This window comes from Ovis canadensis, chromosome 8, assembly GCF_042477335.2.
Source record: "Ovis canadensis isolate MfBH-ARS-UI-01 breed Bighorn chromosome 8, ARS-UI_OviCan_v2, whole genome shotgun sequence".
Lineage (NCBI taxonomy): Eukaryota > Metazoa > Chordata > Mammalia > Artiodactyla > Bovidae > Ovis > Ovis canadensis.
This window is the reverse complement of record NC_091252.1, coordinates 79,123,389-79,145,870: the sequence shown is the minus strand read 5'-3', so window position 1 is coordinate 79,145,870 and position 22,482 is coordinate 79,123,389. Positions and strand designations below refer to the sequence as shown.

At 42.5% G+C, this 22,482-nt stretch overlaps 1 protein-coding gene across 3 annotated transcripts in view; it reads right to left on the bottom strand.

Annotated features, from left to right (window-relative positions):
- The window catches only part of PHACTR2 (phosphatase and actin regulator 2), a 294,919-nt gene that overhangs the window by 182,464 nt on the left and 89,973 nt on the right, over positions 1-22,482 (bottom strand). The window contains exon 1 of one of the 3 annotated variants that reach the window (XM_069598592.1): positions 8,140-8,449. The exons of the other annotated variants lie outside the window; for them this stretch is intronic. Within the exon in view, the coding sequence (XP_069454693.1) occupies positions 8,140-8,296 (157 nt within the window). The 5' untranslated portion in view covers positions 8,297-8,449. Of the gene's footprint in view, positions 1-8,139; positions 8,450-22,482 lie in introns of those variants that run through there. 3 annotated transcript variants of the gene reach the window in all.

Genomic DNA, 22,482 nt, shown 5'->3' with positions numbered 1-22,482 from the left:
TTGTGTTTCTTCAAGTAACAAAACATGAAGCACTGGGAATTCAATGGCAGTCTAGTGGTTAGATTTCATACTTTCACTGCCATGACCCAGGTTCGATCCTGGTTAGGGAACTAAGATCCCACAAATTGCACAGTGTGCCCCCACACCAAAAAAAAAAAAAAATCAACCAACAAAGCAATCAATCAAACAACAACAACAAAAAACATAACACATTGCTTGTTAAGAAGACCTATGAGTAACTTACTGTGAGAGACTTGGAGTACAAAAGATCCCCTTACTGTTACCCCAAGTGAATCAAGTATGATACAGGCCTGTTTTATTAAGTTCAGACAAACAAAGGAATTTACTTTGTCTTACCAAGAGAGATGCATAAGTGGAATTCACTCTCATGTTCTTTATTCATTTTATAAATAATATCTCAGGAATGGGGCTCTACTAATATTAACTCATTTATCCTATGTAATGGGGCTTCCTAGGTGGCAAAGTGGTAAAGACTCTGTCTGCCAATGCAGAAGACAAAAAAGACACAGGTTTGATCCCTAGGTCGGAAAGATCCTCTGGAGTAGGAAATGGTAACTTACTCCAATATTATTGCCTGGAAAATTTCATGAACAGTGGAACTTGGTGGTCTACAGGCCATGGGATCACAAAGAGTTGGACACGACTGAACACTGAACAACCTATGTAACAACCCCATGAAGGATTAATGATAGCTGTCTACTTAGCATTAGTTTTACTAAGTATTTATTTTTGAGCTATAATAAGGGGATAGGTGTTTAGTAATAAAATTATTTGGGTAAATGAGTTGGAACTGGAAAAACAGTACATCAAAATTTCCAGGAGAAATATCAACAACCTCAGACATGCAGATGATACCATTCTAATGGTACAAAGTGAAGAGGAACTAAAGAGCCTCTTGATAAAGATGAAAGAGGAGAGTGAAAAAGCTGACTTAAAACTCAGCATTCAAAAAAGTAAGATCATGTCATTCGGTCCCATCACTTCATGGCAAATAGATGGGGGAAAAGTGGAAGCAGTGACAGATTTTATTTTCTTGGGCTCCAAAATCACTGCAGATAGTGACAGCAGCTATGAAATTAAAAGACACTTGCTCCTTGGAAGAAAAGGTATGACAACCTAGACAGCATATTAAAAACCAAAGAATATCACATTGCCGACAAAAGTCTGTATAGTCAAAGCTATGATTTTCCCATTAGTCATATGTGGATGTAGAGTTAGACCATAAGGAAGGCTGAGCACCAAAGAACTGATGCTTTTGAATTATGGTGCTGGAGAAGACTCTTGAGAGTCCCTTGGACAGCAAGGAGATCAAACCAGTTAATCCTAAAGAAAATCAACCTTGAATATTCATTGGAAGGACTGATGCTAAAGCTGAAGCTCCAATACTATGGCCACCTGATGCAAAGAGCCTACTCATTGGAAAAGACCCTGCTGGTGGGAAAGATTGAAGGCAAGAAAAGGGGATGACAGATGATGAGATGGTTGGATGGCATCACTGATTCAATGGACAACAGTTTGAGCAAACTCCGGGAGACAGTGAACGACAGGAAAGCCTGGAGTGTTGTAGTCCATGGGGTCGCCAAGAGTCGGACACAACTGAGCAACTGAGCAACATACAGTTCAGTTCAGTTCAGTCGCTCAGTCGTGTCCGACTCTTTGCGACCCCATGAATCGCAGCACGCCAGGCCTCCCTGTTCATCACCATCTCTCGGAGTTCACTCAGACTCACGTCCATCGAGTCCGTGATGCCATCCAGCCATCTCATCCTCGGTCATCCCCTTCTCCTCCTGCCCCCAATCCCTCCCAGCATCAGACCTACAGAGATCCTACAACCATAACCAAACATGTCGCCCAATTGATGATTTGATATTTCTTAAATTTCCTCTAAAATAAGATTAAATTGATATGACTGACTGTGGCTTCCTGGACACACTTCATCCATATAAGACAAGAGGATTTTCATGTGATAGTAAAATAAAGGCTTTTAATCTTAAATAAACAATATCTATGAATACTCATCTTACTATTATAAGGTGAAGTGAAGTGAAGTCGCTCAGTCGTGTCTGACTCTTTGCAACCTCATGGACTGTAGCCTACCAGGCTCCTCTGTCCATGGGATTTTCCAGGCAAGAATACTGGAGCGGGGTGCCATTTGCTTCTCCAAGGGATCTTCCCGACCCAGGGATCGAACCTGGGTCTCTTGCATTATAGGCAGATGCTTTACCATCTGAGCCACCAGGGACAATTGTAAGAAAGAGTCAAATCACATTATTTATTTTTGTCAGGCATTCGAGATTTTCATCCTCCTCTTGTCACAGAAATCACCTTAGCAGAAAGTGCAAACCACAGGACGGTGAAACCACAGAAGCAGCAATCCCGTTGACTGTTTTTCAGAGGTCAGCTTGGATTACACTGTCTGCTCTCTGATGAGGTCTGGGATGCTATGTGTTACAGATGGCGCATCTTACAGGTTGTTCCCAGTGATGCATAACACATTGCAGAGAACACTTCAGATGAATCTGAGCAGCAGTCTGAACGCTCCTTTAATTTGAACTTCATTATTCCAGGGCTGAGAATTCTTGTCCTGGAAGAGCACACTGCTCTGTTTGGGCTCCCTTTCAATAAGTGTCTCCTTGCAATTTTTTCCTCCCCTTGGCAGCACACTCAGCAGTAAACAACTCCACGGTACTGCCACGCAGTGACACAACACTGCGAGTGAAAGGCCTCCTACACGCAAGAGCCTCTTCATGCCCCGTCAAGTGGCTAGTACAACCTTCAGCTTCTGCACAGCATGTCTCACCAATTTGTATCACCTTCCATCCCCGCACTCAAGGGCTTTTTCTGGAGATACCATGATGAGGCCAAACTGTATTTCTTCATCACAGAGAGGTGTTAGCTACATTAGAAGAAAGCTCATATTACTTAATTTAATGTTTAGCTGATTTCTCACCAAAAGTGGGGCTTGATAGAAATTCAAATGCTGCAACTTCATGTGTTTTTAAAAATACCACCAAAAGGAAAATTTAGACTGGGCGCCAGAAATATATTCTTCTCTTTCTGAGATGGTAAAATTCCTTCCCTGACACTTTCTAGCTATTTTTTCCCCCAGGAACTGTCCAGGGAAAGGACATGCAATTAATATGATTTTCATATAATAGATCTGTATTCATACTTGGAATTAGAAAATCTCATCATTTCTATGGGTGTCTTTAAGAAAACCATAAACTACACCCTCCTTCATTTCATAATGTAATCATCATCACCATCTTCTATGCATTTAAAAAATTTTTGTTTATTTGTCTCTTTACGGCTGCCCACAGGCTTTTTCTACTTTCAGCAAGCAGGGGCTACTTTCTTGTTGCAGTGTTTGGACTTCTCTGCAGGGGCTTTTCCTGTTGCAGAGCATGAGCTCCAGGGTGTGCAGGTCTCAGCAGTTGTGGGGCATGGGCCTAGTTGCCTCACAATATGTGGAAACTTTCCAGACCAGGGATTGAACCCATGTCCCCTGCACTGGTAGGTGGATTCTTAACCACTGGACTACCAGGAAAATCCACCACTTTCTATATCGATTGAACGTGTACTCTGACCTCTATTAGGCACTGGGGATAAAGAGATTAATAGTCCATGGGGTCTCTCTGAGTCGGACATGACTGAGCGACTTCACTTTCACTTTTCACTTTCCTGCATTGGAGAAGGAAATGGCAGCCCACTCCACTATTCTTGCCTGGAGAATCCCATGGACAGAGAAGCCTGGTGGGCCATAGTCCATGGGGCTGCAAAAGAGTCAGACACGTCTTAGCAACTGAACAACGAAGGCCATCTTTACCCTCATGTATTTGCAATCCAACAAATTTTGCACAACAAATTTTGCAGTCCAAAATTCTAATGCATTTAAGTTTTTACCTTACCATTGGCCAGAAAGTGAAGGGAAAGAACCTTAAAAATGAAACGTTCAGTAGGGAAAATACAGCCTGGCGAGGGTTGGGACTAGCACTGTAAAAGAAATCAGACTTCTCTTAAACAAGAAAACCCACAGTGATGGGCTGAAGAACATTCCAATTCCTCCACCCCAGATGGCCACATCCTAACCTCTAGAATCTATGCATGTTGCTGTTGTTGTTCAGTTGCCCAGTCGTGTCCCACACTTTGTGACCCCATGGACTGTAGCACACGAGGCTTCCCTGTGCATATGTTACCTTATATGACAGAAGAGACTGTGCAAGTATGATTAACTTAGATCTTGAGATTATCCTGGATTATCTGGGTGAGCTCAGTCTAACTACAAGACTCCTTAGAAAAGGCAGGCAAGAGGATGAGAATCAGGGGAGAAGATGTAAGGACCAGAGCAGATGTTAGAGATGAGAAGAAGTCGTGGTACTGGCTTTGAAGATGGAGAAAGGGGCCATGTGCCAAGGGGCGTGGGTGGACTCTACATGAAAGTAAAGGCAAGGAAATTAATTCTCCTCTAGAGCTTCACAGGTGGTGCTAGTGGTAAAGAACTCGTCTGCCAGTGCAGGAGATACAAGAGATATGGGTTCAATTCCTAGGTCAGGAAGATCCACTGGAGAAGGAAATGGCAACCCACTCCAGTATTCCTGCCTAGAGAATCCCATGGACAGATTCTGCTGGGCTACAGTCCATGGGACTACAAAGAGTCAGATACAATTGAAGAGACTTAGCACACACCTAGCACACACACTAGAGTTTCCAAAGAAATGCAGCCCTACTGGCACACTTCAGATTCCAGAACCATAAGAAAATAAACTTGTGTGGCTTAAGCCACTAAGCTTGCAGTTATTTGTTATAGCAACGACAGGAAACTAATACTGACTCTCTTTACCCCACTAGAAGCTAGACTTGGTTCCCAGCACAAAGATAGATACATTTGATCCTTGCAGCTCCAAGTATAATAAACCTTTGTGCATGTGTGCTCAATCATGTTTGACTCTTTGTGACCCCATGCACTGCTGCCAGGCTCCTCTGTCCATGGAATCTTCCAGGCAAGAATACTGGAGTAGGTTGCCATTTCCTCTTCCAGAGGATCTTCCTGACCCAGGGATTGAACCTGAGTCTCCTGCAGCCAGATTCTTTACCACTGAGCCGCCTGGGAAGCCCGCAATAAACTTTCAGCACTGGCCTATCCTAAATTGACCATTTCTTTGAACTTGTCTTCTACCACTCTCCCTTGAAATCATGTCACTTCCTCTATGTTGACCTCCAAGCCATCCCTCCAATGGATGAAGCCTGCCTGATCGCATGTTGTTCCCTTTTCCTGACACTTGCAGCTTCTTCACAAATCTGCATGTCCTCAGAGACACCTTCCTTGACCACTCTGTTGTCAAGCAGGCCTGTCATGCTCCTGACACCACATTCTATTTTGCTTCACAACACTTACAACTACCTCATATATTTGCTCATGTATCCATCTCCCCTGATAGAATGTAAGCCCTGTTTTGTTCACTGCTATATGGCCAGAACCTGGACAATTTCTGCAACACTGTGGGTGCTCAACACAAAATTTTTGAGTACACAAAACTACTATGGGGGGTATTGAGTGGCACGGCAAATAGTGCTGGGGTATCTCTCTTTCTCCAGATAAAGAACATTAGCTCTAGGCCTTTCCTTGCTAGAGTGTCTAATCTTTGTATACTTCTGGAGTTAATAAGGAAAAATAAGGAGCAACTTCCCTTAGAAATATTAAGAAAGATATCTTTCACTTTTTGAGTGAGAGAAAGGGAGAGTTTTATTTCAGATGAGGCAATAGAATAAATATGCTATATGGAAATAGTTGTTGAAATCTAACTTCAATACCCCTCTGAGCCCTAAGACACTCCCTCTCTTTCTCTCTCTCCCATCTTTTATAAACTTATGTCTATACTTTATATAGCAAAAGATACATATTGGGATAGTACACAATTTATGAAACTTTATTCCACAAACAAAACCTTTAATGTTATCTCAAAAGGCTATGAATTACTAATAGGTGGATCATAGACCTGGCTCAAATTGAGCTAACTTTCTATAAGACCTAAGCTATTACAGAGAATAAGATAATGCTTATGACTGAGAAGATACTCACAAGTTCATATTTTAAGCAATATAACAATACTTGTGTGTAATATTATAACAAATATAGTAATTGTATAGTATAGTAACAAAATAATAAAAATGGCTTTTAAACAATCAAACTATAATTCACAGAGCAAACTGACTATTTCCTGCCTAAAATCAATCCTCTTGTGAAGTACTTCACTCATCCTAATGAGGTTATTAGTGTTCAGAGCATTTTTATAAATTCAATTGAAATTACCATCAGAGATGGAAGAAAGAAGATATATGACCAGCAAACATAAGAAGATAAATGACCAGCAAACATAAGAAAGAAAGCTCAACATCATTAGTCATAAGAGTAATGCAAATCAAAACCATGGTGAGACAATATTTCACATCACTAGGATGGCTATTAGTTAAAAAGTGAAAAGTGACCTGTGTTGATGAGGATATTCATAAGCTGGAACCTTGTGGAAACAGTTTAGCAGTTCCTCAAAAGTTAAACACAGAATTACCATGTGACTTAGCAAGTCTACTTCTAGGCATATACCCCAAAGAACTGAAAACAGATACCCAAAAGACACATGTACACAAATGCTTACAATATTTAACACTCTTCATGACAGCTAAATTGTGCAAACAACGCAAATGTCCATCAGTGGATGAATGGACACACAAAATGTGCATATCTATACAGAATCCATACTGGTGTTATTCAGGCATAAAAAAGAACAGAGTATTGTTGCATTCTATAATGTAGATGAACCTCGAAAACTTTATCCTAAGTAAAAAAAACAATCAGATAATACAAGGTCATATACTATATGATCCCGTTTATAGGAATGTTCAGAATAGGTAAATCCACATGGAGAGAAAGCAGATTGGTGCATATAAGAGGCTTAGGTGGAGAGGAAAGTAGAGAATGCACAGCAGATACAGAAAGAGTTTTCTTTTGGGTGATGAAAATATTTTAGAACTAGGTAGAGTAGTTGGTGGGCTTCCTAGGTGGTGCTAGTGGTAAAGAACCCACCTGTCAAAGCAGGAGACATAAGAGATGGCAGTCCAATCCCTGGGTCAGGAAAATCCCCTGGAGGAGGGAATGGCAACCCACTCCAGTATTCTTGCCTAGAGAATCCTATGGACAGAGGACCCTGGTGGGCTACAGTTCCATAGGGTTGCAAAGAGTCGGACATGACTGAAGCAACTTGGTATGCCTGCACAGAGTAGTTGGTAGTTATACAACACCATGAATTTACTATATACCACTGAATTGTATACTTTAAAATGGTTAACTTTATACTACATAAATTTCACCTCAATTAAAGAGAATTTTTTTTAAGATGAGAAGATTCTTTTGAATTCTCCAGGGCTACCTACATAGTGACATACCATATTGCTTGTGGTAAGTTACTTAATAAATACTTATGAAACTTAATGGTAGAAAGTATTTATGCCCTGAAAGCAAATTTATTTTTTAGAATTGGTCAAGATCATTCTAGGACAAGTCAGCTGAATAAGTTATCAAACTGAATTATGCCATCTTAGTTGTGAAAATAATAATGTGTAACTACAAAATCAGAGACCACTGCCAGAAATGAATGAAACCAAGCAGGACCCTGTGGGGCCTTTCCAGGGATAGATCCCCCTACCCCCACCCCTCATGTTCCCTGTTTCTTGTTTGAAAAGCTTTAGCCTCCTAGGCCTTCCCCAGGTTCCAAAGAGCAAATTTAATTAGAGAAGTGAGAAAATGCAGAAACAAAGGAAAGCAGTCAATCAAGACAAAACAGAGTTTAGCCATAAAACAAAGGCAAGGGCCTTTAGTTCCTTCTCAAGAGCTAGCGATAATATCCTAAGGCATATCTTTGGGTTATTTTGAAGATACTAAAACTCCCATCAAGTAAAAGAAATTAACTTCAAGCTAACACCAGAATGTTGACCCCAGACCAGCTGGAATCAGATGTTGATAATGTTGACTCCTGAAATACCACCCAGGTTCTCCACCATCAACCAATCAGAAGAATGTCCACGAGTTGATCAGGTACCTTGTGACCCTCTCCCTCAACTTACCTTTAAAAGCCCTTCCCTGAAAGCCACTGGGGAGGCCAGGTCTTTTGAGCATGAGCTGCCTGTTCTCCTTGTTTGATCCCTTGTTAGATACTTTGCAATAAATACCGTACTTTCCTTCACCACAGTCCAGGGTCCGTATATTGGCATTACTGCGCATGGGCGAATAGACTTAGGTTTGGCTTGGTAACTCATGTTTCCCTCTGCTTAGAGAACCTATTCCTCAAACCCTCAGCCCACATGTCACCTCCCCTTGAAGCTTCTCCACTCTTGTCAAGCAGAGCTTCCCCTTGAATCTTCCCCTTTGTACTGTACACAGCTGCCCTAAGCACTTCCTCTTCTAGAACTTATCTGTCTTCCCACAACAGTGTCAGCTCAAAAGAAAACAATAGTTCCATTTTACTGACAGACACTTAGCAAGAAGCACCATGTTGGCAGATAGAAGGCTTCACAAATGTTTGTTGAGTGACAAATGAATGAACAAAGTTTGGGGTGGTCTGTAAACTGACTTGAGAGACAACTTGAAAATTAGAATTTCCTATTTGTTTTTAGTAATATCAACATTCTGAAATTAATGTATACCCATCCAGTGTGGTTTCTGAAAGAAATTCTCTTTGGCTGTTTAAATTCTAATATCTTTGCTAAAATCCATCCCTGTCCTTTAATTGACATCTTATACTTTTTCTGCCTAGAGTGACTGGCATGCACAGAATTCTTAACCATCTTAAGAAAGATGCTCTTAAGACCAAAGTTTTTCAAAATAAACCTGTGCTAACTTGCTCTCATAAAAGTAAACAACAGGGCTTTGTCATTAAGGAAGAAATGTTTTAATATTTTTGTAATCAAGCTGCCACTGCAATTCTGCCAGGCCTCTCTTATCTCATGGGAACATCCTCTGATAACAATGCAGTTTTGTGCTAAATTTCAAACAAATCTGGGCCACTGCAGGTTTGAAGGGGTGGGGATGGTCATGTAATTATGTGGCTTCATTCTGTTGTTACCCAAAACAAGATGAAATTCTTAGCATTTTTCTTTGACATTGGGCAACTTCTTGAAACTTGAAACAGCATGAAACTTAAAAGCATTCAAGCAAATTAAGAAAACAAAAAATCAATGTTCAACTGAAACCACACAAAACTGATAACAAGATTTTACAAAGCTATGCTTACAAATCTCCTGAGTTCTGTAACTCAGTCTTATTTAAACAGCCAATCATTGGAATGGAATTCACATTACCAAAAATAGTACTTCCATCACCCCAGCACAAACACTCAGGGTTCTGATCACTACTTGGCATTATCAGTTCAGTTCAGTTCAGTTCAGTCATTCAGTCATGTCCAACTCTCTGCGACCCCATGAATCGCAGCATGCCAGGCCTCCCTGTCCATCACCAACTCCCAGAGTTCACTCAGACTCACATCCATCGAGTCCGTGATGCCATCCAGCCATCTCATCCTCGGTCGTCCCCTTCTCCTCCTGCCCCCAATCCCTCCCAGCATCAGAGTCTTTTCCAATGAGTCAACTCTTCCCATGAGGTGGCCAAAGTACTGGAGTTTCAGCTTTAGCATCATTCCTTCCAAAGAAATCCCAGGCCTGATCTCCTTCAGAATGGACTGGTTGGATCTCCTTGAAGTCCAAGGGACTCTCAAGAGTCTTCTCCAACACCATAGTTCAAAAGCATCAATCCTTCGGCGCTCTGCCTTCTTCACAGTCCAACTCTCACATCCATACATGACCACTGGAAAAACCATAGCCTTGACTAGACGGACCTTAGTCGGCAAAGTAATGTCTCTGCTTTTGAATATACTATCTAGGTTGGTCATAACTTTCCTTCCAAGGAGTAAGCCTCTTTTAATTTCATGGCTGCAGTCACCATCTGCAGTGATTTTGGAGCCCCCCAAAATAAAGTCTGACACTGTTTCCACTGTTTCCCCATCTATTTCCCATGAAGTGATGGGACCAGATGCCATGATCTTGGTTTTCTGAATGTTGAGCTTTAAGCCAACTTTTTCACTCTCCTCTTTCACTTTCATCAAGAGGCTTTTCAGTTTTTCTTCACTTTCTGCCATAAGGGTGGTGTCATCTGCATATCTGAGGTGACTGATATTTCTCCCAGCAATCTTGATTCCAGCTTGTGTTTCTTCCAGTCCAGCATTTCTCATGATGTACTCTGCATAGAAGTTAAATAAGCAGGGTGACAATATACAGCCTTGATATACTCCTTTTCCTATTTGGAACCAGTCTGTTGTTCCATGTCCAGTTCTAACTGTTGCTTCCTGGCCTGATTACAGATTTCTCAAGAGGCAGGTCAGGTGGTCTGGTATTCCCATCTCTTTCAGAATTTTCCACAGTTTATTGTGATCCACACAGTCAAAGACTTTGGCATAGTCAATAAAGCAGAAATAGATGTTTTTCTGGAACTCTCTTGCTTTTTCCATGATCCAGCAGATGTTGGCAATTTGATCTCTGGTTTCTCTGCCTTTTCTAAAACCAGCTTGAACATCAGGAAGTTCACGGTTCACATATTGCTGAAGCCTGGCTTGGAGAATTTTGAGCATTACTTTACTAGCGTGTGAGATGAGTGCAATTGTGCGGTAGTTTGAGCATTCTTTGGCATTGCCTTTCTTTGGGATTGGAATGAAAACTCACCTTTTCCAGTCCTGTGGCCACTGCTGAGTTTTCCAAATTTGCTGGCACATACATACATACGTATATACACACACACTTTTGGTTTTTGTCTGCACTGAGCAGCATGCGGGATCTTAGTTCCCCCACCAGGGATCAAACCTGTGCTCCCTGCAGTGGACGCATGGAATCTTAACCCCTGGACCACCAGGGAAGTCCTTGTGACCATATTTTTAACATGAGAGAACTAATATACTCAGCAAGTATTTATAACAGGAGACCAAGGTACTAATACTTTATTTGCCCCCAACATATTTCTTGACTCCTGGTTCATTACGGTATTTTTTTTTCAGCTCTCCATCTCTCATTTCTACTACTGCACTCAACTCTTAGACTCAGTGATAACTCAGATTCACCTCCCTGGCTGGGTCACCCTCTGGCTTCCTGGCTCAGCCCTTCTAGAAGCCCCTCACCTGATCCAGTGCCCTCCAGGGGCTGCCCTTAAAGACAGTTTGAATGCCACGCCCCCATCTAGCAGACACAGTGGAGTTTACCCATCTGAATCCAACTATATGCCATGAAAACCAACTGCTTCCCTACAACTTGAACATGGATTGAGGATATATTTCCAAGTTGCTTACTTTACGCATAAATCTCAAGTCTACTCTCAACACAGGAAGACAAAAGAAAATCTAGTTCAAATTTTAAAAAAAAATTTTTTTAATTTAAAATTTTTGGCCACACTGCAGCATGGAGGATCTTAGTTCACTGACCAGGGACTGAATCCGTGCCCTCTGCCTTGGAAGCACGAAGTCTTCTTAATCACTGGGTCACCAGAAGAAGTTAAAAAATCTAGCTGAAATGTTCTTACTGTGGTCATGTTGTTGTTTAGCCACTCAACTGTGACTGACTCTTTATGATCCCATGGACTGCAGCCCACCAGACTCCTCTGTCCTTGAGATTTCCCAGGCAAGAATACTAGAGTGGGCTGCCACTTCCTTCTCCAGAGGATCTTCCCCACCCACAGATTGAACCTGCGTCTCGTTTGTCTCCTGCATTGGCGGGTGGATTCTTTACCACTAGCCCCGCACTGGGAAGCCCTGCAAATGAATCACGAGGACCAAATGCTTATAAGGTAAGTATTAACAAGATTTCACAGCTAGTTCTGATGAATGAAAGAAGAAATTCAATAATAGCTTGTGTTGGGGCAGTGTGCAGAATGATGATAAGACAGGACCTTCAAACCACTCACCCTAAAATACTGTGAGGTGGGGACCCACATTGTTAGTATCTGAGGTATATTTACTCAGGCCATTGGGTCCCACATGGCAAGGCAGTATAATCTGTGCTGCTTTCTGGTTAACTGATGCAAAAACACAACGTACTGGCTTTTAAACATTTCTAAAGGCAGTGCATGCTTATTGTAAAAGCAAAACTCAGAAGACCTCAAACAAAATCGAAAAGTACGAAGTAAAATATAAATGTTCCCCCTCATTCCCCAGGGATTGAGAACTGCTAATAGCTTGGGATATACTCGTTCCAGACATTGCTCATGAACACACAAATTGTTTTTATAATTACAAAACTGGTTTCATATGCCATAATCACATTAAGTTATTTTTAACAAAAGCTCAGAACTATGTCTCTCTCGTCTGGGCATTACATTTAAGTTTTTCCCCCACCTTCTAGGTATGAAGAGCAAGATACATTTAAGCCCAGTGATATATTTTAGGTATTTTGAAAAAAAAATTTCTCTTTCTGAGGAAGGCAATTGGAAATATTCAAAGAAAATGGATGTAAAGTCTCACTAGATTGAGCCCTTTGCCAGTTGAACTCTGGTTTCTTTTTCCTTCTCATGTATGTGGAAGTTTCAGGTGTCTCATTCCTTTGATATACTCAAATCCTCCTTAAGGGAGTTAAAAAAAACACAAAACCTTTGTTTAGTTACATGGTACTTCATGAGATATCAAATTTAACACATATTTAATATATACTATAATTATTACATGTTCTAGCTTCCCCTACAAGGAACCTCTACAAAAATATACATTTAAAAATTATAGATTTGAGGATATCCCTGGTTGGTGGTCCAGTGGTTAGGACTTCACCATCCAATGTAGGCAGTGTGGGTTTGATCTCTGGTGGATCCCACATGCCTTGGGGCCAAAAAAACCCAAAACAAAAACCAGAAGCAACATTGCAACAAATCCAATAAAGACTTTTAAAAAATTCTAGATTTGGTTTAATGGCAGTCAAGCAGTGGCTCAGAAGGTAAAGAATCTGCCTGCAATGTGGGAGACCTGGATTTGATCCCTGGGTTGGGAAGATCCCCTGGAGAAGGGAACAGCTACCCACTCCAGTAATCTGGCCTGGAGAATTCTATGGACAGGGAAGCCTGGTGGCCTATAGTCCATGGAGTTGCAAAGACTTGGACTTTCAGTTTCATCTTCAAGCAGGAAAAAAAATCAAGATTCCCAACAACTACACCTGGAGGTATAAGGAGTTTACCAATAAGAATGTATAGATCGACCGTCATCAGCTCAGTTCAGTCACTCAGTCATGTCCGACTCTTTGTGATCCCATGGACTGCAGCACACTAGGCTTCCCTGTCCATCACCAACTCCCAGAGCTTGCTCAAACTCATGCCTATCGAGTGGGTGATACCATCCAACCATCTCATCCTCTGTTGTCCCCTTCTCCTCCTGCCTTCAATCCTTCCCAGTGTCAGGGTCTTTTCCAATGAGTCAGTTCTTCGCATCAGGTAGCCAAACTGTTGGAGCTTCAGCTTCAGAATTAGTCCTTCCAAAGAGTAATTAGGACTGATCTCCTCTAGGACTGACTGGTTTGCCATCATGGTGCTACATAAAACATTTTGCAGCTTAGTAACAATGGTGCAAGCAGTGAGTCAGCCAGCATACACTAAGAACCTACTACTGTGTGCCACATATGGGGCTAGGCCTTAAGGAAACCAAGGAGAAGACAACTTTGCCCTTGAGCCACTGCTCAAGGTGTGGACCTGGATGATGGGGATCATGGAGGTAAAGGATCAATGACAATACAATGGTATGTTGGCCAGGAGAGCTCAGGAAGTAGGTAACCCTGCAGTCAGGTGGAGAAGGGTTTCCAGACGGTGATAATAAACTGAGTGTCCTGAAAGACAAACAGGAATCCACCAGGTGAAGAACAGGGAAGAAACAGGGGACAGGGAAAAGAGCATGGTGCAAAGGAGAGAAGTAAGAAGACATAATATTGAGGGTGAGACGGAGAGCCTGGAGTGTCAGGGCCCAAGGCCGTGTGACTAGAAAGGGAAAGAAAGTGAAAGTTGCTCAGTCATGTCTGACTCTGTGACCCAGACCTGAATTCTCCAGGCCAGAATACTGGAGGGAGTAGCTGTTCCCTTCTCCAGGGGATCTTCCCAACCCAGGGATCGAATCCAGGTCTCCTGCATTGCAGGCAGATTCTTTACCAGCTGAGCCACAAGGGGAGCCCAAGAATACTGGAGTGGGTAGCCCATCCCTTCTCCAGAGAATCTTCCTGACCCAGGAATCGAACCGGGGTCACCTGCACTGCAGGCGGATTCTTTACCAACTGAGCTATCAGGGAAGCCATGTGACTAGAGGTGGAGATAATGTCGCTGACACAGGTTGTTGCTCTTATAAGCAGACAATAACTTTGTGTGAGAACCTTGAATTTTCATTTTGCCCTGAGAGCATGGGCAAGATCAGTGAAGATTTTGTCCAAAGCTAGGAAATAAATTGAACTGCCACATACTTTAAGTACATGTCAAAAAAATTCATGAACTCCAGCTCATACACATGAATCACAGGAAAACTACTCAGGCCCTCATGGGGTCTGTGTCCTATTACTTTGGATAAAAGGATAACAGTCTTGACCATCTGGTTTCCTAGACCACAAAAGATAAGAAACAGCACATGCAAACATTTTTTATTTGTATCTAATATAAGATGATAGATGTTAACTAAAATGATTGTGATGATCATTTCACAAGATATATAAGTCAAGTCATGATTCTATACACCTTAACCTGATACAGTGCTCTTATATCAATTATATCTCAATAATACTGAAAGGAAAAAAGAAAGAAACAGCTCATGGAAAGGGAGGGAAATGGAACTGCCAGAAGCCAGTGCACTTAAAACAGCAAAAAGGGACAACCAAGCATCAGCAGATGCAAGGTCAGAGGGCAGGGGAGCCAGACCAGGCTTGGTGGGGGGCCCTCTCAACCACTTGAAAGGTAGCTGTCAGGATCAAATGAGTTCCTATTTGTAAAGATTTAAAATGCATGTGGGCACTAAATGAGTCTGCTGTTATGTTATACTTCTACTAGAGCCAAGTGTAATTAACCCTGCATTTCAGTCAGGAAAGTGAGCTCGTGGATGTGCCCAACACACCATGCCAGTCTGTGGAAGAGACTTAGCCAGGAAACACATCCTCCTTTTCTGACTCCAAGCCTGGTTTCTTTCCACGACTCCAAATAGTTGAGCATGTTCAATTGGAGAAGACAGGAAAGTGTGATGCACTTAGTTGCAAATATAAGAATGCTGTTGCTGCTGCTGCTAAGTCACTTCAGTCGTGTCCGACTCTGCTCGACCCCATAGACAGCAGCCCACCAGGCTCCCCCATCCCTGGGATTCTCCAGGCAAGAACACTGGAGTGGGTTGCCATTTCCTTCTCCAATGCATGAAAGTGAAAAGTGAAAGTGAAGTCGCTCAGTTGTGTCCGACTCTCAGCGACCCCATGGACTGCAGCCTACCAGGCTCCTCCGTCCATGGGATTGTCCAGGCAAGAGTACTGGAGTGGGGTGCCATTGCCTTCTCCCAAATACAAGAATGACTCTCATGCAAAATATAAACCTGAGAGTTGGTGGTGGGTGAGCATCCTCATTGCTGCTGGTCTCCTGAGTCCTGTGCTGTTCCAGAAAGGATAATAAAATGCCCTTCCACACCGAGGGGGCTGGGGGTGTGTGGGAACTCAGCCCTGATCTCCTGCATTTTTCTTGTTGAATAAGCCAGAATGAAACTTGTGCCACCCTCCCCAATGGCTTCTGTTGACCTGCTTCATAAACTAGTATCTGCTTTGGTTTCTCTCTCTAATTTGCCCGAATCCCCTACCCAGTACTTCAGTCCCTACTCCGGAACTGGATCTCCATGCCCAATCTCTCTGAAAATGTTAGGGCTGCTTATTTGTTATACTCTTGCCCTTTCCCTGGGAGTTCATATTGCCCCCCACGTCTGCTCCCCACCTGCCATATAAACACATGCCCTTCGTATGCTTGGACCCCTCATTAATGAACCTCTACTGGAATTTCCGGCTGATTTCATCTCCAATCAACCGATTGCATATCCAAGTACAGACAGCTTCAAGATGACAGATTGGGACAGTTGTGTTTCATGGACACTGTGACCAAAGCCATTTGTCTGTCCTCCCCTGAGACAGCCTCTGTGGCCAGGACAAATATAACCACATTTCCCTGAAAAACAATATTGTATGCAACCCAAGGGGTAAATTGTGTTTGGCTTTCCTTCTGCATAAAAGTCAATGGGAATCAGATTTGGCGTGGCCCATGCCTCATGAGTTGGCAAGTAGCCAAGCATATCCTCAACCAGACATGCTTTTTCTATGTCAATACAACTTTTCCCGTGGTGCAGTTAAGCTATGCATGAGGCTAATCTCTGAAAATAAATACTAAATACACTTCTTTGCCGTAGTTTCAGATCTGTAAAAGTAGAACTGATCACTTGAAATGTTTACATAATTCACTGGATAACTGTGAGAAATGAACTATATTTGTTAGCATTTTTGAAGATGAAAGGGATATTATTGAAGCATGTACAGTATTCAAAAAAAGTTACTTATTTCTCAGTTTGTGTTAAAAAAAAAAAAAGTTCTGTGGGACTCAATTTTCTTTTAAAATTACCCAAGAACCCAAAAGTACATTAGGAGTTTTTGTACTTTTGAAGGTCCATGAAAAGCTTCTTTGGAACTGCTAGGGACAAAGCCCCATGTCTGTTAGCAAAAAGGACACCTCCGTTTAGAGAAGATTAGAGTTGTGATGAAAACTGACACAAGCCAGGAAATTTAAAAGCTACTGGCCTTTAAATTTAAAAACTCTCTGGCCTTTTTCAACTAGAGTCATAGCCACACAACTATCTAAACAAATGTATTTGAACTTTCTTAAGTTAAAAGACTGATTCTTAGGTTAATGAGTGTTGTAAAATGCTTGTTGTTTGAGCAAATGGGTTGGCTCCACCTACTGACGTCTGTTCCATAAATACCACAGACAAGCATCGCGGGTACTGTGAAAATATGTCTCACAGGGGACACCTAAGATATTTTTGCTCTTGAACCATGCTGGCCATTCTCATAGGTCAAGACTGGCCATCTTTGTTTTAATAAGGGGATGTGGTTGTTGTTTAGTTGCTAAGTCATTTTTGACTCTTTCTTTATGACCAACCTAGATAGCATATTGAAAAGGAGAGACATTACTTTGCCAACAAAGGTCCATCTAGTCAAAGCTATGGTTTTTCCAGTGGTCATGTATGGATGTGAGAGTTGGACTGTGAAGAAAGCTGAGTGCTGAAGAATTGATGCTTTTGAACTGTGGTGTTGGAGAAGACTCTTGAGAGTCCCTTGGACTGAAAGGAGATCCAACCAGTCCATTCTAAAGGTCCTGGGTGTTCTTTGGAAGGAATAATGCTGAAGCTGAAACTCCAATACTTTGGCCACCTCATGCGAAGAGTTGACTCATTGGAAAAGACTCTGATGCTGGGAGGGATTGGGGGCAGGAGGAAAAGGAGATGACAGAGGATGAGATGGCTGGATGGCATCACTGACTCGATGGACGTGAGTCTGAGTGAACTCCGGGAGTTGGTGATGGACAGGGAGGCCTGGCGTGCTGTGATTCACGGGGTTGCAAAGAGTCAGACACAACTGAGTGACTGGACTGAACTGAACTGGCTCCATGGACTATAGCCACCAGGCTCCTCTGTCCATGGAACTTCTCAGGCAAGATACTGGAGTGGGTTGCCATTTCCTTCTCAGGGGGGTCTTCCTGACCCCGGGATCAAACCTGCATCTCCTGAGTTGGGCAGATTCTTTACCACTGAGCCACAGAGAAGCCCTTAATAAGGGGGTACCCGTATTTTAAATGCCCTGAGTTAAACTACTTGTAAAAATAGATGGTTGCCAATTTCCATTGCTAAGAAAATCACACCCAAGTATACAAAAAGCAAACAGAGGCAGGTAGCAGGTGATAAACTAAAAGCAAGCTGGGTGGGTGAAGTTTCAAGGAAGTCTCAACCAAGGCGCTCTCCACAGGGGAGAGGGTGAAGAGAACACAGGCTTACCTCCCCTCCTGGGCAACTGCCTCACTGAGAGATGCTTCTTTGTTTACAGCTTGGTGAAGGTCTCCAATAGGATTTATCAGAGCAATCTTGTAAATAGCACGAGATCTTCCTGATTGTAGCAATAATGTAATTTCATAATGATAACAATCAAGTATCTTAAAAATACACAAAGCAGTGAAACTTGCTGTCTGAGCAGCTTTGTTAAAGGTCCCTTAGACCAACAATGAGTCTTACCAGTATGCAGTATATCCATGAAATATTCTTTATACAGCTGTCCTTTCTCCCCACGGGAGATTCTAGATTGAGACTGGGTTGGCAATAGACAGATTTCTTCCTCTTATATTGTGTGTGTGCTTAGTCACTCAGTCATGTCCAACTCCTTGCAACCCTATGGACTGCAGCCGGCCAGGCTCCTTTGTCCATGGGGATTCTCTAGGCAAGAATACTGGAGTGAGTTACCATGCCCTCCTCCAGGGAATCTTCCCGACCCAGGGATCGAACCTGTGTCTCCTGTGATTTCTGCATTGCAGGTGGATTCTTTAGTGCTGAGCCACCAGGAAAGCCCAGATAGATAGATAAACAGGAAGACAGGAAGACAAACAGGGAGATGATACAACAGGTAGGTAGATAGACAGATTTTAATTCCATAAGTGATTCTGATGAGCTCCCCACTGCTTGTCTTAAATGGTAAGTGGCTACATCATTCAACTGCCAGTATAAATTAATTCATGGTTTCTATGTAAGCAGGAGCACACAATACAAGACACACCTCAGGCTTTATTTCAGCCAGTTTATTCCTTTGCCCTCTTATTGAACATGTATCTTCCTTCAGACGCTCCACTAGGGGATGAGCTTATGAAGAAGACAGCCCTGTCCTTTGGGGCACGTGTCCTAGTCCAAAGGGTGGACACACAGAAGAGCATCGTAGCACACACGGCACATGTGGGAAGGCGGGGGAGAGTGTTCATGGCAGCAGAGAAAAGAGAAGACTGATTCTATCCCCAGAAACTGCAGAAGGATCCACAGAGGAGGGGACAATGGAGTTGGGACTTATTCAATGAGGAGCTGTTTCAAACCCGTGAGGGGTGGCCACGATGTGGGGTCCACACAGAAGGATCAACATGTTTAATGATGTGTGTTTGAGGGGCATACTGAGAAGTACAGGGTGGCCAGACTACAGTCTGTGAGGGGGGTGGGGAGAAGAGGCAGGAGGTGGAGCAGGAGGGGCCGTGAGTTGGGGGGATACCAGGAATGTGGTGCAGGGGTGACATCCCAGGCAAAACCGGGATGGGGGCCCCTCAGAGCCTCCAATACTAGATGCTTCATTTGCCAAAAAAAACTCTCAGAGCTTAAAACCCTCTGCCATACTTTTTCAAGTGATGCTCAGGACCATATGAGATAATTCCATTTAACATTATGAAAGATGATTTTAATGAATTCTGTTGTTTCCATTAAGAGTTCTATATTAAGCTTTGTGTAAAAAGCACCACTTTGTTTGTAGTGATGCTTTCAAAGGCCCACTTGACTTCACATTCCAGGATGTCTGGCTCTAGGTGAGTGATCACACCATCGTGATTATCTGGGTCATGAAGATCTTTTTTATACAGTTCTTCTGTGTATTCTTGCCACCTCTTCTTAATATCTTCTGCTTCTGTTAGGTCCAAACCATTTCTGTCCTTTATTGAGCACATCTTTGCATGAAATGTTCCCTTGGTATCTCTAATTTTCTTGAGGAGATCTCTAGTCTTTCTCATTCTGTTCTTTTCCTCTATTTCTTTGCATTGATCGCTGAGGAAGGCTTTCTTATCTCTTCTTGCTATTCTCTGGAACTCTGCATTCAGATGGTTATATCTTTCCTTTTCTACTTTGCTTTTCACTTCTCTTCACAGCTATTTGTAAAGGCCTCCTCAGACAGCCATTTTGCTTTTTGCATTTCTTTCCCATGGGGATGGCCTTGATCCCTGTCTCCTGTACAATGTCATGAACCTCCATCCATAGTTCATCAGGCACTCTATCTATCAGATCTAGGCCCTTAAATCTATTTCTCACTTCCACTGTATAATCATAAGGGATTTGATTTAGGTCATATCTGAATGGTCTAGTGGTTTTTCCTACTTTCTTCAATTTAAGTCTGAATTTGGCAATAAGGAGTTCATCATCTGAGCCATAGTCAGCTCCTGGTTTTGTTTTTGTTGACTGTATAGAGCTTCCCCATCTTTGGCTGCAAAGAATATAATCAGCCTGATTTCGGTGTTGATCATCTCGTGATGTCTATGTGTAGAGTCTGCTCTTGTGTTGTTGGAAGAGGGTGTTCGCTATGACCAGTGCATTTTCTTAGCAAAACTCTATTAGTCTTTGCCCTGATTCATTCCATATTCCAAGGCCAAATTTGCCTGTTACTCCAGGTGTTTCTTGACTTCCTACTTTTGCATTCCAGTTTCCTATAATGAAAAGGACATCTTTTTTGGGTGGAGGTGATGGAATTCCAGTTGAGCTATTTCGAATCCTGAAAGATGATGCTATAAAAGTGCTGCACTCAATAGGCCAGCAAATTTGGAAAACTCAGCAGTGGCCACAGGACTGGAAAAGGTCAGTTTTCATTCCAATCCCAAAGAAAGGCAATGCCAAAGAATGCTCAAACTACCACACAATTGCACTCATCTCACACGCTAGTAAAGTAATGCTCAAAATTCTCCAAGCCAGGCTTCAGCAATACATGAACCGTGAACTCCCAGATGTTCAAGCTGGTTTTAGAAAAGGCAAAGGAACCAGAGATCAAATTGCCAACATCCCCTGGATCATGGAAAAAGCAAGAGAGTTCCAGAAAAACATCTATTTCTGCTTTATTGACTATGCCAAAGCCTTTGACTGTGTGGATCACAATAAACTGTGGAAAATTCTGAAAGAGATGGGAATACCAGACCACCTGACCTGCCTCTTGAGAAACCTATATGCAGGTCAGGAAGCAACAGTTAGAACTGGACATGGACAACAGACTGGTTCCAAATAGGAAAAGGAGTGTGTCAAGGCTGTATATTGTCACCCTGCTTATTTAACTTATATGCAGAGTACATCATGAGAAAACGCTGGGCTGGAAGAAACACAAGCTGGAATCAAGATTGCCAGGAGAAATATCAATCACCTCAGATATGCAGATGACACCCCTTTTATGGCAGAAAGTGAAGAGGAACTAAAAAGCCTCTTGGTGAAAGTGAAAGTGGAGAGTGAAAAAGTTGGCTTAAATCTCAACATTCAGAAAACAAAGATCATGGCATCTGGTCCCATCACTTCATGGGAAATAGATGGGGAAACAGTGGAAACAGTGTCAGACTTTATTTTGGGGGGCTCCAAAATCACTGCAGATGGTGATTGCAGCCATGAAATTAAAACATGCTTACTCCCTGGAAGGAAAGTTATGACCAACCTAGATAGTATATTCAAAAGCAGAGACATTACTCTGCTAACAAAGGTCCATCTAGTCAAGGCTATGGTTTTCCCAGTGGTCATGTATGGATGTGAGATTTGGACTGTCAAGAAAGCTGAGGGCCGAAGAATTGATGCTTTTGAACCGTGGTGTTGGAGAAGACTCTTGAGAGTCCCTTGGACTGCAAGGAGATCCAACCAGTCCATTCTGAAGGAGATCAGGCCTGGGATTTCTTTGGAAGGAATGATGCTAAAGCTGAAACTCTGGTACTTTGGCCACCTCATGGGAAGAGTTGACTCATTGGAAAAGACTCTGATGATGGGAGGGATTGGGCGCAGGAGGAGAAGGGGACGACAGAGGGTGAGATGGCTGTATGGCATCACTGACTCGACAGATGTGAGTCTGAGTGAACTCTGGGAGTTGGTGATGGACAGGGAGGCCTGGCGTGCTGTGATTCATGGGGTTGCAAAGAGTCGGACACGACTGAGTGACTGAACTGAACTGAACTGAACTGAAAAAGCACCACTTATTAACCAAAATACTCAGAAAAACAAACTGTTGAATTAGCTCCATGCTTCAATATTTAAGGTCATAGTCAGCTCAAAATGATGAAACTCATCCTGAGGTATGCATGTTTGGAGGCAGGACTCTCAGGTGGACAGGACCTATTTCTCTATCACTAAAAAGCAGGATGCCTGTGGTGACTGGTGAGTCACATGATACAGCAATCAGAGCATCCGAGTTTAATAATGGCTCTGACCCAGCCACTCAGCCCAGATACACAGCTAGGCATGGTTAAATCATAGCCGTACTCTTCAGGGTCTAATAATGTACCTTTTCTATTAGATAAAACTTGACAAGGGATGTTTAACATCTCTTATTAGTTAAAACCCACATGTAAAGTCTCACCAGAGAACATTTCTGCTGCTA